General features: G+C 40.1%; 1 protein-coding gene across 4 annotated transcripts in view; it reads left to right on the top strand.

Annotated features, from left to right (window-relative positions):
* RALGAPB (Ral GTPase activating protein non-catalytic subunit beta) overlaps positions 1-9,002 on the top strand; it is a 60,900-nt gene extending 51,898 nt beyond the window's left edge. For all 4 annotated transcript variants that reach the window (XM_081195975.1, XM_081195974.1, XM_081195977.1 and 1 more), the window contains 5 exons: positions 119-255; positions 803-911; positions 2,043-2,121; positions 2,605-2,753; positions 3,583-9,002. In XM_081195975.1, coding sequence (XP_081052101.1) covers positions 119-255; positions 803-911; positions 2,043-2,121; positions 2,605-2,753; positions 3,583-3,776 — 668 coding nt within the window. In that variant the 3' untranslated portion in view covers positions 3,777-9,002. The remainder of the gene's footprint in view (positions 1-118; positions 256-802; positions 912-2,042; positions 2,122-2,604; positions 2,754-3,582) is intronic.
* Positions 9,003-20,331: the final 11,329 nt, after the last annotated feature.

Below are 20,331 nucleotides of genomic sequence, written 5' to 3'. Positions count from 1 at the left end.
TGGCGCAATGAGTGTTTGCTTTGCTTTGCTTTCCTCTCTTCCCCCTGTGTATTTGTTACATCTGAAGTGTAATTGCCACTCATGTGTTTGTGCCTAACTTCTCCCTTTTGGCTTTCAGCTGATTCCTTGGAAAGCAATGCTTCAGACCAGGAAAGTGACTCCAATATGGATCTTCTGCCTGGAATACTAAAGCAGCCTGCACTGACACTTGAGCTCTTCCCCAATCATACAGACAATCTCAGTTCTTCGCAGAGGGCAAGTTTATGCAACACTGACCAATTGAAGTGTATTTGATATGCAAGTGATAGTCTTAAAGTCGAATAGCCTCTTCCTGTATTAAATAATATGAACTGTTTCATGATACACTAAATAATACTTCCAAAAAAATGTTATTTCAGAAATAGAATAATTTAGTAGGAGCGAGCTTCCCATTTTAAAGTAATTAAGGTCCTGTCTTCCCCTTCGGTTGTGTTGGGTTTTTTTTTAGGACTATCACAGTTAACAGACACTTTAAAGTACAGTATTTTGTACCTGAGGAAATTTTCCCCAGCTAGTGCCTCCATTGCCAAGGTGCATCAGAAACAAATCAAAGGGAATCTAAAATTATTGGAGATGTTTAGGCCTCAGCCTGACAACAGTACAATATTTATTGTCTTTTTATTGAAGTGTTCACAATAGGTTGTGTGCATTATACTTATTTTTCCCGAAACTTTTGAAAAGGACAGTCTGAATTGCACACCTGTAGCTTTGATTATTTGGTGACTGTCTTCTTTTTTTTCTTTTTCTTTTGTATTTTCAACAGCTCAGTCCAACTTCCAGATGCAAGAGGTTACCGCATGGTCGGGCTGTTCCACCAATGGGACCTGAAACCAAGGTGTATGTGGTCTGGGTTGAACGTTATGATGATATAGGTGGGTGAATCTTAGGCTTTTATTATGGAGTTTGCATGAGCAGACGGGAGCTGACATAAAAGCCTTAGGTTTATACTCTCCCCCTTCCCTTCCCTTCCCTTCCCTTCCCTTCCCTTCCCTTCCCTTCCCTTCCCTTCCCTTCCCTTCCCTTCCTTGCCTCCTGGCTGGGAGAAGGACTCTACAGTGGTGCCTCGCAAGATGAAAAGAATCCGTTCTGTGATTCTCTTCGTCTAGCGGTTTTTTTCGTCTTGCGAAGCAAGCCCATTGAAGGATTAGTGCTATTAGCGCTATTAGAGGCTTTTAGAGGCTTTTAGCGGCTTATCTGCTGATCGGATCAGCTAATAAGCGGCTTAGCGCTATTAGCAGCTTTTAGTGGCTTATCTGCTGATCGGATCAGCTGATAAGCGGCTTAGCGGCTTAGAAAAAGGGGGGGAAGAGGGGAAAACCCAGCAGGAACTCGCAAGACATTGTTGTCTTGTGAAGCAAGCCCATAGGAGATTCGTTTTGCGAAGCACCTCCAAAACGGAAAACCCTTTCGTCTAGCGAGTTTTCCGTCTTGCGAGGCATTTGTCTTGCGAGGTACCACTGTACTAGTGTTGACTCTTGGTAACCCGAGCTCAGCATTCTGTGCCAGCCACAGATTGTGGTTTAAAACAGCCCTTTTCAGTTTCTAAGCAAACCATCTTCATAACCCAGGCCCCCATGTCCAGTTCTTGTTTTATTAATTTGCTTGTTTCAGCCATTTGTGGGTAGTATAGAAAGTGTTTTACTTTAGATTATTACAAGAAGCATTGGTTTTAAAAATATAAAATGGGGGGAAACCCCCAACTTGTTTATTTAGAAGAAGCTGGTTCTGCTTCTTCTTGCTCCTCTCGGGGGCAAACTGGTTCTGCAGCGATGCCCGTGGTGGCATTTGGAGGAGGGCTGGGCTGCTGTGGCAGCTGGATGGTGACAGTTCCTCAAGCTCCTTCTTTCTCCACTTTGCTCAGGGCACGATGGTCCTTCAGACCAATTCTAGTTACGTGTTTTTAAATACCAGTCACTTAACATGATTTGGTTTCTCATTTTGTACTATCTCTTACAACATGAAAAGGGAATATTTAATCTATCGTGAATATGTTTATCTTGCAGAGAACTTCCCTCTCCCTGACTTGGTTTCAGAGACCAGCACTGGAGTAGAAACTACAACAAACAGCAGCACTTCTTTGAGGTATGACCTGAATTTATCTGCATTTCCACCTCTGCCATTTGCATAGAGGTCCTACAGGCAGGTTAATGCATTGCTTCCTGCTATTTCTTTCGCTCTTGGAAGTACTCTGCTCACATGCAAGCTGTGTGTTGAGTGTTCATGGATTTTAGTCCCAGTAGCCCTTAGAAAGATGTGTTGGCACTTGAGAAATGTTGCAGAAATTCATGAGTCCAAAGGGTGTGGTTACATGGTCCTTCCCCTTCTTTCAAGCATGTATTTTGGGCCCAGAAAACTGTCAGTCTGATGCCTTATATTCCTCCTATCACGCAATATTTTTATGGCATTGTCCAGATTTTGTTCCTTTAAGTAACATTCAAGGTGTACCCAATTCCTACACTTTTCTGAATTTTTCAAGTTTTTATTTAATTTTGAAAAAATGTTGGCTACCCCAGCTGTTTCCATTTTGAAATGTTTGCTTACATTGGTAACATTTATGTGTTTAAGGTCCGCCACTCCTGAAAAAGAGGTTCCAGTGATTTTTATCCACCCCCTAAATACTGGATTGTTCAGGGTTAAAGTGCAAGGAGCTACTGGGAAATTCAACATGGTCATCCCACTGGTGGATGGAATGATAGTAAGCAGGAGAGCATTAGGTAGGTGCTTTTAATTAACATTGGATGATTAAGCAACACTGACACCAAACCCTACACATATTAAGTAAAATAGAAACATCACCACCCAACCCCCATCTCCCCCCCCACCTCTCCCCCTTTTCTTCCTAATGTCTCAACAAATGAATGTAACAAATGGTACATGGTAAAAAGAAGAGAGAGACATTACACATACATTTGTAAATCAAGAAAATCTTCAATAAAAATGCATTTAAAAAAACAAAAACAAAACAGAGCTCCCCTTGGAGTAAGGGAGGAATAATGATAAAAAACATTGGGTGATTAACATAACTCGCCTCTTTGGGGCTATGAGTGCCATTTAATAATGCTATCCCTTGCCACATCAGCACCAGGCTACTTCTGATGTTGCAAATTGTTCTGCCTGTAAAGAAAAATGCCCCCATTTAGCCTTTTCCAGTGAAGGAGATAACCTGGAGTGCTTGGCTGGGATTCTCAGCAACAGTAGCCATATCGAAAGGCATCGGTTTGTGGGTGGCTGAATGAATGACAAGCGTTCAGATACTGTGTTCATATACCATCTTTGATCTTGTTGGGGAAGGTGTTTTCCAAGAAGGCAGGGAACTAGCCTTTTCATACTAAGGCAGAGTAGCACTTACGTTTCAAGACAGTCTCTTCGGCCAGATTTATTCCTAAGTAAGGTTGACAACTATGAGAAGATTCCAAACCTCACAAGTCTCGCTGTCTTGAGGATGCAGAGAACACTTTTTCCTTTTAGCCTCAGAAAGTCCCAAAAATAACTTTCCTGCGGGAAGAAGTAAGCAGCATTAATGTGTTCTTTTTTCCATTTAAGGCTTCTTAGTGAGACAGACAGTAATAAATATTTGTCGAAGAAAACGGCTGGAAAGTGACTCGTACAATCCTCCACATGTCCGTCGAAAACAGAAAATAGCTGACATTGTCAATAAATACAGGAACAAACAGCTGGAGCCAGAGTTTTATACCTCTCTTTTCCAGGAGGCTGGGCTCAAAAACTGCAATCCTTAGACCAATATCCTCCCTGAACAATTAGATCAGAGCTTGGTGTCTACAGTAATGGGGGGGGGGACCCTTCCCCACCCTGCAAGTCCTGTATAAAGAAACCACAACCTGAGCATGACTTCTGCTTCTGCTGCAAGGAAGAAATGAGGACACAATATAGGCACTTTCCCTGAAAACCAGCTTCACTCCATCAGCTGCTGCAGAGGGACAAACTTTCACCATCAGTCACTATTTAGTAATATGTAGTGGATGTGTAGTAGAGAGAGGGGGGTTGACTGCACTTCTCATAGCTTTCTCTGTTGACTTAAAATGCAAGATTCTGAACTAGCACCTGAAGTTTGATACTTGGCTTCATAGCAGGTTGGGTTCAGGTGCATTTTTTTCCAGACAGAGACCATGAAATTGCAATAAATTATTGTGCTATATCTTGTTTGGTTTGCTTTCCCACCTGCAAGCAGGCCTATTTATTTATTTTTAGCCCCACCCAGAGGCTCCATTTCTGATTCTCCTCCTCTAGATCCAAGATGCATGTACCCATGGGTCCGTTGCTCAAAGTTTCTTTACCTTTGTAGGTTGCAAGCACCCTCTTCCTACTGCTGGCCAGTCCAGGATAAAAGCTCTGGGGTATTGGTGAGGGATGGGGAAGCAAAGAAGGTTGGCTCTTTGAGCTAAGGATGGTCCATTTAAGTCAGCTTTGAGACAAAGAAAAACCTGTATAGTGGTTCATCCCAATTGTATTTATGACCAGTACATAATTTCACCTGTATCTTATGAATGCTAAAAATGTGATTTCTCATCTGACTAGTCCACCCTTATAGAAAGAAGTGAAATCCTTGTCCTGGAAAAGGTGCAATCAGAATGTATGTCCATCTCTGCATGTAAGAACTAGTTACAACCACCCTATTGTGAAATCTGATTTCTGAATTGCAAATGTTCTTTACAGAAAGGGATAGATGCTTCTTTTCATGTCCCACAGTTCGTTCATTCATTTTACTGAAAGAGATGGGTTTCTTTTTTTTAAAAAAAAGGAATTATTCAAACCTTGGCACACCATAGCTGTCCAATGTCATTGGAAGTGAAGACCCATGCAAGTTAAATGTAAGGTCATTAAAAAGTGTACTAGAAATTATCTGATAATTGTTACAAGTGTTTGAAATTAAATGGTTTCATCCTTGCTTTGCACTGATATCAGTCTGGAACCATATATTACATGCATGGCTTCTGCCCAAAACAATCGGCAACGTTGTTCCAACCCTTAACATCTAGTAATACAAAGTCATGCGGCTTCAAATTTCCCTGGTGTTCCTCCACTTCATTGGCTAATGTGTGTTGTATTACTGGATGTTACTGGAGAGGAAAGAAATAGCTACCCTGTGCAGATTTAAAGAATAAATTATTAGATCACTTGGTTTTCTTCTGCTTGATACTTGGATGCAAGGCAGGGTACCATTTTCTTAATAAAACCTTTATTGAAGCTGATAAAACCTTTTAAAAATCTACCTGCACATTTTATAAATGGAGGCCGTGTTTTCCAAAAGGGAATCCAGAAAATAATGCTTTGTGCAAGAACTTTCTGGATAGCTATTTTTAAAAAAGTCAAATTGCATTTTCAGAAATAAATAAGAGATACAAACCTAGTCCACATTTATTTGGCAACAAGTCCTACTGATTTGAACATATTTGATTCCTAGTAGGCATATAGTATGATATTTAAGCAAGCAAGAATTAAGTTCCTAAGTTCCCAACACAGTTTACGTTTGAGGTTTTTTGATGGTTCTCTTCTCTTTTTTTACCATCAGCCTTGCAGATTAGCACGCTTTGCTTTACTATTGCCTAATTGCAGGAAGTTGCTGGAACGCGTTCAAGGATAAAATGTGAAGAATAACTATTTAGAAGCAAACACTCCCAAGATCAAGATGATTCACTTCATAGCAGCCCCTTAGTATTTAAGATTCATCATTGGGGAGCCAGTATAATATCCTTACAAGTCTTAACCTAGTACTGAAACAAGGCTGAGAAATTCTAGAGCAAAATTAACTCTTGATTCTTCAGAAGCATATATAATATTAATAATAATGCAAGTGGCTTACAATTGACAATACCATTTTTGTTTTGCTTTAATTTGTTCATTTTTGCTTATGGAACACATGGCCAGTAGTCTTCTGAAGCAAGTGAACTACTCTCCCAGTGTTAGTGAAACACAAGTTGGTGGGCCTTTTCAATGTCTAAAATTGATATGGTCTGTTCAGTTTCTGTGCCCAGGTGGGCCCCCAGCATAGAATGTAAATGCCAGCCCTTTTGCTTTTAAATACAGCATTGGAATATCCTTTGAAAAACAGTTGACTTCCACTTGTCTATTTATTTATTTTTTAAATACCCAGTGTTCCCAGTATGCATAGCATGGAACTTTGAAAACTTTTACCTGTAACTGATTTGTTAGCCATAAAAGACATAGACATGACAGCTTTCGTTTAGTTAAAACGTTTACCTTTCTCAATGTTGCTATGCAATCTGATACTTGAGGGCAGGAAGCAAACTGTCCATTAATAGAACGTGCAAAAGTAAGTTATATTTTGACTCTTTGAGAGCCTGAAGAAAAGCTCTTTTGAAACTGGCCTACAGCAGCAGTATTCCCCTATATCTTTTGATGTAGTTGAATTATGACAAAGAAAGCAGAGTGGCAAGGTCTGGAGCAATTGGCGAAGGGCTTAGCAAAAAGAAACTTGGTCGCTTTTGATGGATTTCCAGTGAGGCTATGTGTGTTAAAGCTAATCTTTGAGGCAGTACTTGCTTCATAACGGTTATAGCAAAAATATTTTATTACACAGCACTCATCTGAGAGGTGTACTTTTTGTTCATAAAAGCTGCCAGGGTGGTCATTTAAAAACCCTAAAGAGCTTCCTGGTTTCTTAGGGAAGATTAAACAATGGAGCCTGCTGCTTACATTGAATTAGCATGCTAGCATCTTGTCAGCTTGTGGTGTGGGTCCACATATGAAAAATAAGGGCGCATCATAAAATCACTCTCAAAGTCTGGCATGTTTAGCTGTCCTGCACAGATTGGAACAGCAAATAGCACTGCTAGTGGGGATGCAGGTTGTTCTGAAACTTGCATAGCAGTTACTTAGTACTGAACATTTGCCAGTATTAACCTAGTGCACGAACACTAAACTTAATTGAACCCTCTTAGATACTGTTCTGATCTAGATGATGATCTGTCACATTTAGTCCATGGATTAAATGGCACAACCAATGCATGCGTACCACAAGAGCCGTGTAATAAAAGGTTGAGCAGTTGGGCGACTGCATATAGAAATCAGTGGTTTGAACCATGTATGTACTTTGGGTGAAGCCATTAGTTTGTTTTAACTAATGACCTGACCAAACCATCCTTTTGAGTTACACAGACAGGACAGAAATGTATTAAATCTACAACAGCTTTTGAACTGGGTTAGAGGCATGGCCCAGTTTGGTGTTCAAGAGTTTAAATAATTTGATTTTAATTACAGCCTCTCATGTTCAAAAACCTTCTGTTTAGTAAAAGAAATTTCAGTTTGTTAAACTCTGCTGTGAAAATAAGGGTTGTATGCTTGTAAAGGTCTCCCCTCCCCCAGGAACTCCTTTCTATTAAGCCAGTGTATTCTTGCCCCCAGGAATTTACTTCTCCAAAATTTATAATTTGCTTGATGCAGCCTTAACTTAAAAAAACCCTGCTCTTGAGCAGACATGCTGCCCTGAATCCACATTTGTGTTATACTTACTTTTTCTTCCATTGGGTACTTAACACCACACAAGTGGACTTGAAGTTGTGGCCTAAATCTGCATGCAGGAATTCTTTTGATTCGGTTAATAAAAATACTATGGAGGGAAATAACAGCAGTGATTTCTCCAAACAGCACTGAGCAATTAATGGAAATGTGTAAGGGCTCACTTTCGCTGTGTTATCCCAAATGTGTGTGATGTGGTCCTTTGGTACAGATGCTGGTTGTCTGTTTTTGTATGTGTGTAAATGAGAAGGCTTCCAAGTGCACTGATAGCTTCCTGTCCCCTGTGCAGAACTATTGACTGACCAATTAACTGCAATACAATGTTCTGTCTAGAGCTCTCTAAACATGACTGCCTTTGAAAAATTGGTTCTTTTTAGGTCAGGTTGAGGCATCAGGCTTGTAAAACTCAATATAACATTTAAATTTCCAACTTTTGTTTTGGATACCATTGCACAGGATAATCAAAAGAATCAAAGTTTGTAGACCAGGCTTGGTTCTTAACATTTAGGTTGCTTGTTTCCTATTACTGTTTCCTTTGGGTATCTTAACTACCATGTATTATTTGTTTTCACTCTGGTCTCTTGAAGAGATGAAATATTAGGGCTGCAGTATTTACCACATAAACACATACAAGGATTGTACTCAAGTCCTCTTAATAAAGCATCATACACTTGGAAGTTAGTCATCTTCACAACAATTTCAAATCAAAAATGTCAGTTTTAGTACCTTTTTGATAGTTTCCATTTAAGAAATATAAAGCACCTTTAAGCTGGTCCTTCAAATATATTTTAAATGTAAAGAAAAAAATCAAATGGGGAGGGAGCTGAGTGGAATCATGTCTGAAAGAGTAGCTGTTTTGTATGGAGAGCAGCTATAGAAAACGCAGCTTGCTTCAGGTCCTCAGTACCAGCCCTATTTTCTTCAGTGGGTCATAAGCTGTTAGGAGTGCCTTGAGGATTGGACTGCCCATTATCCGTAGCCGCTTCCCAGGAGGGAAGTATACAATTGTCATGCAGTGTTCATAATATTTAGCCCAGGTGGATTATAGAACTATAATTCAACATGAATAGTGAACAGAAGTACAACACGGTGATAGTTACACAACTGATAGAGTGCATCTTTGAAAGACAACTGGGTTTTTGCAGGAGTACTTGGAAGGAGATGGCTAGATACCATGTGCTTAATCATGTACAATTGTGTATAAAGTTCTGTATGTTGCCAAGACATGATCTTTTTGTTCTTATTGTATTTTCTGTAAATATTCCTACCACTAAGTTGTAAAGGCAGACTGTAAATACAAAGATGTGAAGCTATGTTCCTCTGTCTCTAGTACTTTATCTCTTGTTTAGGGAAGGCACAAAGGCTTGTTTGTATTTATGCCAACTCTTTGTCTAGAAGAAACACATCAGATCTTGAATGTAACACAATTAGTCAAATAAATTTTAAAGATTATTCTTATGTATGAAGCTGATGGTCTTCAGTGTGTGAGCTCCTTCTCCTGTTATCCTTCATATACAAATGAGAATGGGGAATTGCTTAGTGTCTACGGTGCTTCCAGGTGTTGCTGTTGGCACCAATGGCAGTAGCATAGAAATTATGGAAGACAAAGATATTTCATTTGGGAATTTAAACTTCCTATCCCTTTTTTTAAATATGATACAAGAACATAGGGAAGACTTCAATGCCACTCTTCTGATCATCCTGTCGGCACAAGCAATTCTGCTTGCCACATGGGACAACCCCACACTCCTCCCCCCTCCCCAATTGTTCTCGAGCTTTTCCTGACCTTCCAGAATGGATTTGGGTGAGGTGGGGGAGGCAGAGAAGGAGGAGAAGCCCTCTTGCACTCTCAGGAGCCCTTGTGCTGGCTTCTGGTAGCACATTGAGTTAGCTGAATCTGGGCCAACAGAGCCCTGCTTGCTCAGACCAAAGGCTCAACTACTCTCGCATTCTGTTCTCAGATCGGTCAAACAGATAATTTCTGTCCTGTCTGTGCTCATAATAATATCCTATTATATGGTAGAGTTACATTAGTAATCTCTTTTTAAAAAACCTAAAAAGGAAGGTGTGTGCTGCCCCCTTAATAGGGCTGAGGCAGGAAGCTAGGTATTATCTAAGAAGTGATTTCACAGCAAAGACAAGATTCACAACAGGGACTTCCTCATTCATATTAGATGTTACAACATAGGAAACTGCCTTATGCAGAGACAAACCATTTGGTCCATCTAGCTCAGGCATCTCCAACCTTCAGCCCTCCAGATGTTTTGGACTACAATTCCCATCATCCCTGACCACTGGTCCTGTTAGCTAGGGATCATGGGAGTTGTAGGCCAATACCTCTGGAGGGCCGTAGGTTGGGGATTCCTGTTCTAGCTCATAACTGTCTACAGTAGCAGCTCTCCAGAGTTTAAGAGAAGAGGCTTTGCTGGCCCTGCCCGGAGATACCCATGACTAGACCTGAGTCCTGAGTGCAAGGCATATGTGATGCCCACTGAGCTAAGGCAGTGATTCTCCATCCTTTGAAACCATCTGGACCAGCATCAATTTACACCATGAACATGTGGGTTTGTACGACTGGTGTGCTATCCCTTGCAAAACGCTGCTGCTGGAGTTGCCCTAAATCACTATAAATCTGTGAATAATTAATCTGATCACAGCTCATGGATAATGCAGGTCTTGAAAATCTCTCAAAATAGAAATTGGGAGATGAGAAAAGTTTGTGGCAGTCCCACTTTGTTAAATTATCACTAATAATGCAAGGATGGTTTACAAGCAAGCTTAAGTGTACAGACACCTTTTTATTTTTACGGTTTTCAAGCTAATTGCTCTCAGAAGTGCAAATCAATGTAGCTCACAGTCTATCACATAACAGAGCTGAATACAGCTTCTCATTTCTAAAAGCACAACTGCAATGTTCTCAGAAATCTCTAAATAAAGCAGCTTTACCTTCCATCTAAGTAGCTCAGCCTTGGTCCTATAGTTTGCTTGCATGACATGGAGGGCTCTTGCAAGTATTTATGGACCAAAGAAGCCATATCTATATATTTTTTCTTGTAAAAGTATACACATTCAACTTCAGTGGGGCATTTCCCTCTCCTTAAATGCACCTCAAGGCTCCTATTTTCCAAGATCTGGATTTGACTTTGTGTTCATACTGCGCCACCAAAATGCTCACCACTGTGGTTGGCTTTCCCGAAAAAGAACCACACACACAAGCAACAACAACTAATGAACAGCCCCAACATGGGAGGTCATGCACAAGTCAGGAGGAACATGTGCAGAACATGTTACAGAGCCTGTTTGGTTGTACAAAGCAACATCGAATTGTTAAAACGTCTTGGCTGCTGTTGGCAGGTAGTATTGTACATTTGGTTTAGAGGTATACGAGATGAAGTCCCGCCATATGGCACTAAATGATTGTGGTTTTTCCTTGCCTTGCATCAAATGTATTCACCTTTAGATCACTCTTAAAGTCAACGTCACCCATTCCATACACTGGAAAAGCTACAGGTAAGAAAGGGTTTAGACTCAGCCTCTTGATGTCAATGTCCATGTCTCATTCCCCCCTCCCCGGCTGGCTTCCACAGCCGCTATTCCAGATTGTTGCTGCTTCAATGGATCTTCCCCTTTCCTTTCCTAGCCCCTCTATCTTTTATGTTGCTGCACATATGCGCACAGCTTAAATCATGGCAATTAAATGCCCATTAAATGCAGCAGCCGCAGCAGCAGCACAACACAGAGAAGGAGTGCTATAATGGTGATATGAATTCAAGAGCTTTGTCAAAAAGAGTATGGCTGTGCTGCTTGAATCCATAGATCTCACATGCCTGGCCATCTGTACATTTGTGTTCCAAGTGGTTTTTCCTCATGCAAGCCAGGTGCCTTAAATATGGCTATTAAATATTGACAATGTACTACAAGATTCAAAAGACCATGGGTGGTTCTTTCAGCCTTGCTTTCATATAGCACACTCTTTTCCTGCAATGCACACTACACCGAAGTGGTTCTTGTGCAAGGGGAAAGTCTGTAACAAGGCAGATATCTGTATACTGCAAGCATTACTCTTATCACACCTATATTGCTACACCAGGAATAAAAAATGTCCCATATGGTTACCTTGGCTGCTATCCTTTTTTCACGGAAACCTTTCACAGATTTGCTTGTCTTGCTTGACTAGGAAGAAGGATGCTACAACTCACACAAATGCTTCACTGCATATCTGTGCTAGTTTCTGGGTTAGGTTTGCCAGGAAATTTTAAACTGCTGTTTTAAAAAAAACCTCCGTCAACGAACCTAGCCTGACTTGTGTCTAACACTGCAAATGTTCTATGCAGCTCTGCAGTCCCCTGGCTGTCAATGGTTATCAATGGCTGCTTTCCTAATGTTTTATTTTGAAATAAGTACAATCCACTCTGTGAAGAGGCAGGTGCAATTAAATTCTATTAGGTGTTAGAAACAAGAAGAACTTATACCAATTTAAACAACAAGATAATTAGGATATACTTATTGTGTGGATTAAAAAAAAAAATTACTTTGCACAAAGACATTAAGAATGTATCTCTGTAGTTTACACCACTGTTTTCTCTTTGCAGATGACTACCGAAGCATTAAGTGGCATTAATCTTAGTGCCCAAATGCATTCAAATTCTGTGTGTATTCTCAAAAGCAGTCTTTCAGATTTCAGAATAACCATTTGTATGCAAGCACCTATATTGCAGAGCACTGAAGTTCCCTGTTTTCTATAATTCAGCATCTAATACTGTGCATAAATGCAATTGTCCCAATGGAGTTTTGCTGCTGTGCAAGAGCTGTGGCACTCTCAGCTATGCCCAAATTGTACCAAACTCACCAGCACAATCCAATGGTCAGAAGATTGGAGGGATGCAAATACTTTCTAAGATATATTGGACTTGAGGGGGGGGGTGGGATATCCCACAAAAGTGACCCAAACCCAGCCAGATGGGTGGGGTATAAATAATAAATTATCATCATTATTATTATTATTATTATTATTATTATTATTATTATTATTATATTGACAATTGCTTCAGAGGATAGTTGGTCATAATGTAGAAAATTATGAAAGCCCAAGATGCATGGCCTTACAGTGCAAAATGTTTTTTTCTGGGCAAGAAAGCATTAAGCTGATCAGTTTATAGCAGAGCAAATATCCTGCAAATGGTTGCTCATTCATTGCATCAAAAACATCTTAAATTAACTTAAAGACAAAGGGTGATAGTCAACATTAGTCTCCCACAGAGTAGATCATTGAAATCAATGGATTTTTGGTCCATTGATTTCCATGGATCTACTCTGAGAATGAGTAACATTGGATGTTGTCAATGTAATTATGACATGAGTTTTCACAGACCATTTTATTAATCAGATTCATTACCTTCAGCTGGAAGATGAGTGAAGTGGGGGGGGGGAGGAATCTTTTCTTAAAGAATTGCCTCTGTTTGGGAGACAATTGCATTTTCCTGGCATTCAAACAGGGCCTGGTCTAAAAAGACAGGCAGTTTCAGGTCAGTACCTAGAGCATTTTATTAATAAATGAAAAATAGTGGGTTGTAGCCAATATTTTAAAGTCTGGGTCTATTATTGTTAATATTGGGTTGACTACATCTTACTGTAGCTGAGTACCAGCTAACAAAGCAAGTGCAATTTGGAATAGCAGCTACATCACAGCCAATAAGCAACAAAACTATCTTCCCAGGCTCAATTCAAATTGTTGGTTTTAACTTTTTAAAACAGTGGTTGGCAGAAGATAGATTGGGATCTACTGGTAGGTCTCTTGCTGACATGTAGACTTTCCTCATGCAGATAGACCTTGGCAACACATGGGCATGTGTGAAACCTAATACCAAGGCAGTGCCAGCAGCATGGCCCCATTGCTGGTAACCAGATGAGGCCTCCCATGGCAATTACTCCATCCATGAGAAATTCCATCTAGGCAGTTAACCAGAAGGGGGAGTTAAGATGCCTTTTTTAAAAAGGACTTCGATTGGTCTGGCACAGCTGAAGGTTGGTTGGTTGGTTGTTGTTGTTGTTGTTGTTGTTGTTGTTGTTGTTGTTGTTGTTGTTGTTGTTATCTTTGTTGGCTGGTCGTTTGCTTTGTGGATTTACACCCCGTCTTTCCAATTCCACAAGGCCGTGCTCAAGGTGACCTACATAACCATAAAACTAATTAACAATGTTTAGAAATCAAACTACAAAGAGAATTAAGTGAAACCAATTAAACAGAAAAGTAGCAGATAAGAGCACAGAGGAGACAACAGTAAAATGATGAACGCCAGGCAGAATAAACACTTGCTACTCACCAGTGGGACACTAGCAAAGAACGTTCCGAATGAACTTCCTGAGGCAGGGGGTTTCACATTCTGGATGCCACTGCAGAAAAGACCCTCTTGCACATCCTGATCCCTGGAAACCTGGTAGTCAAAAAGGCCTCACCAGATGTGGTTGTTCTTGTCTTGTTGCTGCAGCTGTTTTGAATGGAATGTTATTATTTACAAGTTGTTGCTTTTTATTCTAAGTTGGGGACACAGAAGAAGGGAGGGAGGTGGTTGTTCTGAGGGTGTCCTCTGAAAGCAATTTCACCCCATCACTCCTCCAAAGTGCATGGGCAGATCCTTTCACCTTGAAGTGCCCTGAGACCAATCCTCCCATATATCCCAGGCTGAAGGTAATCAAAGTCCCTTACTTGCCATCAGCCTGACTCCCAGTGTATGTTAGCTGAGGGTTCCGTTACATACTGTTGTCTGCTGTATGGCCTGGGAGTATTAGTCTTTGGCTGAGGGCCTCTCCTACCCTCCACTCTCTCCTTTTTCTTTTGTTCTTTTTACTCCCAGTGCATCTGTAGTCTACTCATATATGGTTGGCGTTGGAAGCCGCCCAGAGTGGCTGGGGAAACCCAGCCAGATGGGTTGGGTATAAATAATAATAAATTATTATTATTATTACTACTACTACTACCTGGAGATACCAGGTATTAAACTTGAGTTTATGTTCTACCACTGACCTACAGGGCACTTGTGATGGGGCCTTGCTCTGAAGCATGCTTAATCAAGCTCTATACCAAAGCAGCTTAATTTATTTCATTCAGAAAACCTGGAAGAACAGAACTTTTCTGTACTTCTGTTAAGCTTTCTCTCCAGGGTAGTTTCCTGCGCTCTAGAAGCTGCATGACTGCTTGCAGCAGGTACCATCTGGCTCCTCTGAATAATATTTAATATAAATTTAGACACAGCCAATGTGCCGGCGGTTTAATTGTGTGGTTTAATTGAGCAAGACTTACACTAATTTACTTAATAACATTTTAGCTGTTTGCTTAGCTGGAGGAAAATGTGAATATTATTCTTGGTTGAAGCAATTCAGATGGGTATGAGTCTTCAAGTTCGGCAGAAATTGTGTTTGCGGCCAATCTCGTGGCGGGTGCAGTTGTGCGGGGCTCACATCTGTTAATGTTGGCAGCGCAGAAAGCATGAATTATGAACTCAGAGGCTTCTATGGCTTAAGTCCCACCCTGCATATGCATAGAGCTGCAATGAGAGTAAGGTAATAAGAAGTAAGTGTTAGAGTGAATTGTACCGGTTCATATTGTAGATGTAAAGACACATATATCAGTGTTCCCCACATCAAAAACCAAACAAAAACCTCTACAAGCAAAAACTAAAACATCAGGGAGAACCATTTGATTAGGATTCTGCTGTCTGTTATCTACTTACACATATATATTACATAGGGAACATTTAAAAATGTGATCCTCCACCCTGAAATTTGAAGTAGTACCATCCATTCTATTAACTCAGAACTTTTCCACAACCATGTTTATTCCTGTTTTGGAATTGTGATTTGGGTTGGGCTCTACAAGACCTATTAAATTACCCTTCCTAGTCTGGTTCAGTTTCCATGTACTAAATGCAAAGTTCACAATCTATAAAATATCTAGATAATTACATTTTCTGGAATCATAGTAGAAAGCTATTATCATAAGCTACAACATCACCCACTAGATGGTGCTGTTATATATACCTGTACATAGGGTGCTTTGGCCTTGTATACCTGAAGGAGCATCTCTACCCACATTGTTCCGCCTGGACACTGAGATCCTGCTCTGAGGGCCTTCTGGCGGTGCCCTCATTGTGAGAAGTCAGGTTACAGGGAACCAGGCAGAGGGCCTTCTCAGTAGTGGTGCCTGCCCTCTGCAATGCCCCCCCATCAGATGTCAAGGAAATAAACAACTATCTGACTTTTAGAAGACATTTGAAAGCAACCCTATTTAGGAAAATTTTAAATGTTTGATGTTTTATTGTGTTTTCAATATTTTATTGGAAGCCACTTAGAGTAGCTGGGACAACTCAGTCAGATGGATGGCATATAAATACATTACTATTACTATTCCTTAGTGCTTAGCTTTGTTTTATGTAGGCACTGGGGTCTGAAAAGGTTAAAGAGACATGATCTAGAACCCCCAGAATCTGGCAGCACTCAGGAACAACCCAGAACAATATTCAAGGAGGACCCAGGACCCTTGGGGGAGACCGGCAGAAACACAGCTTGGCCTTTGAAGTAGAGGCAAAACAAACCCCAAGTCCCAGCATCTTAAGAGGCAAACCAATATCCTTAAAGTCAGGATAAGTGTTCAGTTACAAAGGAAGACTCCTAGAGAGTAAAGTGCAAGTTCTCACAAGGAGAACCTTCTGCATAAACCTCTAAGGGGCTTCAGCTAAGCTCTGGGTAGGATTCTGGCAGCTCTTGGCTTAAAAGCCTCAAAACAAGACTGGAATAATGTCTTCCAAGCCTGTGCACTCACCTGAACTACGGCCATTGCGCCACCAGACCATGGACTGTCTCTTGACCTTGTCTTTGTCTGTGCCCTTGCCTGAACTGCTAGCTGTGTGCCCAGTCTTTGGGTGGCTTGAGGGCCTTGCCCAGCCTGGGCATGGCCTAAAACAGGACAGTGAGGCAATGGGGAAGTTGGCATGGTGCAAACACACTGGCAGAGCCAATCAGGTGTTTCTGCCAGTGTATTTGCACTGTGCCAACCTCCCAGCTGCCGCTTCACTCTTCCTCCCTGTAACCAACAATGACCCACTTGCCAGGAAGGCTAAGGACAATATAGCCGAAAAACACACTATCCCCTGGAAAGGCTGTCTCATTAAACATCGATGGATCTGAGTAACTCAGAATTTGAAAGATATGGTTATATTTCACCATGATAAACTTATGAATGAGGTCAAGAATGATATAAAAAAGTGGATGAAGCCCTAAATCTCTCCTTTTATTTTCAAACATTCCTTTAAAAGTAGTGAACACTTTGCTTTCAAACTGGCAAAAGTTTATGTTAGATTTTTTTGTGGAATTGAGAAAGCCCAGGATCACAGCCAAAACACTGTGCCAATAAGCTTTCACAGGCTGCCTTCCATTTCCTTATGTTACATAGAATTAAAAGTGGCCGTGCCATCACTTTTGAAATTTTGGTATGAAAAGACACAGCAATTAATCTTGAGCAAAAAGATTTGTCAGCATATTAAGAACACTTTCGTCACTGAAGCAAATAACATCTTAACAAGATTAAAATATATCCCTGCTAGGGAAATGTATTTACTATATGGCAAAGATTTAAAAGTCAATTTAGCCCTGGTTTATCACCTCTCACGACAATATATTACAATGCTGAAATGGAAAGAAAGAGCTTTTGGGAAATATTAAACCTTGAGAGGACCATGGTTGAATCAAATGCTTTTTTAAAAAATTAATTATTCGATCACACAGAACTTCTTTTTTTCAAATCCTACAGATTAAAATCACAACCAATAGTGCACCATTTGCTGAGAGACTGTGCAGATTTTGAACTAATAGTATCTACTGAACAATTGAAGGTCATAATTAGCTGCTTGTCCAAATACTTATTACCACCCAAACTATAACAAATAAATACCAGCTAAAATGGGGATGAGACCCCAAGAGAAATATAATTTGACATTTGGAAATGGACTTGCAAAAATATCCTCTAATTTATATTATGCATAAAGCTTTTATAAGTTACTATGTGGGGTAATATATGACACCAGCAAAACTGCATGCAGATTTTCCAGTTGTGTACAGAGACACTACACACACACACCATATATATATGAAGTGAAGAATGGAAGTAAAGAATGGAATAATCCATCAATCCTTATTGAAACATATATACAGTGATACCTCGGGTTAAGAACTTAATTCGTTCCGGAGGTCCATTCTTAACCTGAAACTGTTCTTAACCTGAGGTGCACTTTTGCTAATGGGGCCTTCCGCTGCCGCCCTGTTGCCGGCACATGATTTCCGTTCTTATCCTAAGGTAAAGTTCTCAACCCAAGGTACTACTTCCAGGTTACTTCCTTGTAACCTGAAGTGTTTGTAACCCGAGGTACCACTGTATTTATATAAGCAATCCATATGTCCAAATAGAAATCCAGATGAAATTACTGATTATAACATATAGTTTGAATTTGATCTTAATAGAAATGAAAAAGTATAATCACATATACAATTGTAATGTTGCCTTGAATGTTTTTTTCCTGGATCTTCTAATATGGATACTTTGCCGTCAGCCTCTAAATTGATTTTACAATCATGTTATATTTTAATCCAATTGTTTTTGCATTTGATCTTATAGATTCTGCCAGCAGTTCTATTAACAAAGTGATTGTGTATTATTTATGCATACCGATGCTGTGAGATTAGTATAAATCATTCTAAACCAGCTAATGAATTCAACACCCAGCCCAAATCTACTAAAAACTTGAAAAAGGTCATGCCACTCAACCCTATCAAATGCCTTTTCTGCATCAACAAATAATACAGTTGCAGTTTTTGCTTATGAATGATATTTATGCACTTGTATATATTTGTTGCTGATTTTCACCTTTAATTAATCCTGTTTGGACTTCATGTGTGTAATTATCTATAAAATTATTTAGCTTCTTAGCCAAGAACATACACCAGATTTCAAAGCATTGATTCAGAAGGATGATAAGCCAGTATGACTGTCATGAACTAGCAGGATGACAGGGAGGGGAAGAGGATCCCAGTGAGGGGTAGCCAGGACTGGGACACACCAGGGCAAGCAAGGGATGGGCAAGGAAGTACTCACAGGGTGGTAGAGAATGGCAAGGGGATGAAGGTCAATGCACAGGAACCAGGGCAGCAGGACACATCACCAGAACCAGAGGGGCCCCTGTCCCCACAAACATGACAGGCTCTGAGGCATAGGGAGCAGCAGGAGTGGTGCTCTAGGAAGCTGAGGCAAGTAAGGGCCCACATCCCAGCTCCTGAGCTGGTCAGGTGGGGCTAACTAGCTCTGAGAGTAGGGGTGTGATTCCTCAGCTGGAGTAGGCTTAGAACAGGTGAGGTCACATGCCTCAACAAGCACAGATGCTGAAATCAGCATGCAAAGTACAAAAGGGAAGCAACATTTGTTTCCTATATCTATATGATATACTGTTTCATCCATCATGTAGATGTCCCTTCAGATTTTGGTCTTTTTAAATTGAACTGATGACAGTTCGCCTAGATATTACCTTATAAAAATATACACTGAAAGTCTAGTTGTTCCTGTACTGCTTCCAGATTCCTTGTGAAAATGTCCCTTTATGCTACTCCTCCTATTGTTTTATTTGTGAGGCAAGTTTTAATTATTTCCTTTTTCCTTTTTAAAAAGGAAGTTTTTATATTAAAATCTTAGTGGATTTCCCCCAAATAGTAGCTTGATTTAGTTCTGAAGATTTTAGTTCTGAATTAGTTATGGGGATCTTGCTTGAGCTCAGCTTCATTAGTCTTTTTTTACAACCACCAATTCCTTCCTTAATAACACATTTAATCCAAAGGGGCATCCCATCTGTACATTATCTTTCTTTCTTAGAGTCAGTAATTTAAATGCTTTTTTTTTAAATATCCCTGAATTTATGTTCCACATGTTTTCAAAGGATATATTGCCTTTCCTTCAAATGGCTTCCTTCACTCTGTTAGTGATTAAGCATATAAAAATATCTCTAGGTAACTTTTTCCTTTTTAAAAAAGTCAAAATTAATTCTGAAAGCAGCTTCTATCACAATAACACATTCATTAACAACTCCCAAATAAGCTTTCAAAATTTCCTTTTGTGGGTTGCCTATCCTCTTTTTTTTCCTGGACACGTCCTCTTTTTCATGGGTATGTAAAATGAGTCATCATAGTGATCCAAGCAGAAGTCTGCAAATGTGTCCCCTTTTTTGCTCTTCAAAATATGACAACCCTACAAATATCCTACTAGATCTTACAGTTTAACTTCTTCCTGAATATTCCTTAAAATTATATTTTCTGGATAACAGATCTGATTTCTTCCTTTGACCTTAACTATGTCATCCTTACGTTCATGTTGCTTGCATCTTTTAGCTGTAACTTTTGTTGCTCTTTCTGTTTTAATTCCTCAAGATCCTCACAATATTTCTAAACTATTTTAATAAACTTTTTAGAGTTTGCTAATTGTTTAATATTCTCACTCAAGCCTTCAGTTTTCCCAACCCACCCTCACTAATTACTACCCTTCTATTCCTCAACTGCTTTTATTGCAGCTAAATTCTGTTGCTTTGGTTATGCATAGCGGATTTGCTATGGGGTAACTTGTGAAAGGACCTTTTCCACCAAGGTGCCCTGACTGTGCAATGCTCACCCTGTTGAGATTTGGTTAATACCAGCACTGTGAGTTTGGGGCTTCAAATTCTTTAAATCTGAAAGGAGCCAAAGCTGTTGCACAGCTCTGCTGTAGAC

This window comes from Podarcis bocagei (genome assembly GCF_964188305.1).
Source record: "Podarcis bocagei genome assembly, chromosome: 5".
NCBI lineage: Eukaryota > Metazoa > Chordata > Lepidosauria > Squamata > Lacertidae > Podarcis > Podarcis bocagei.
The sequence above is the reverse complement of the archived record's forward strand: the minus strand, read 5'-3'. Positions and strand labels throughout refer to the sequence as shown.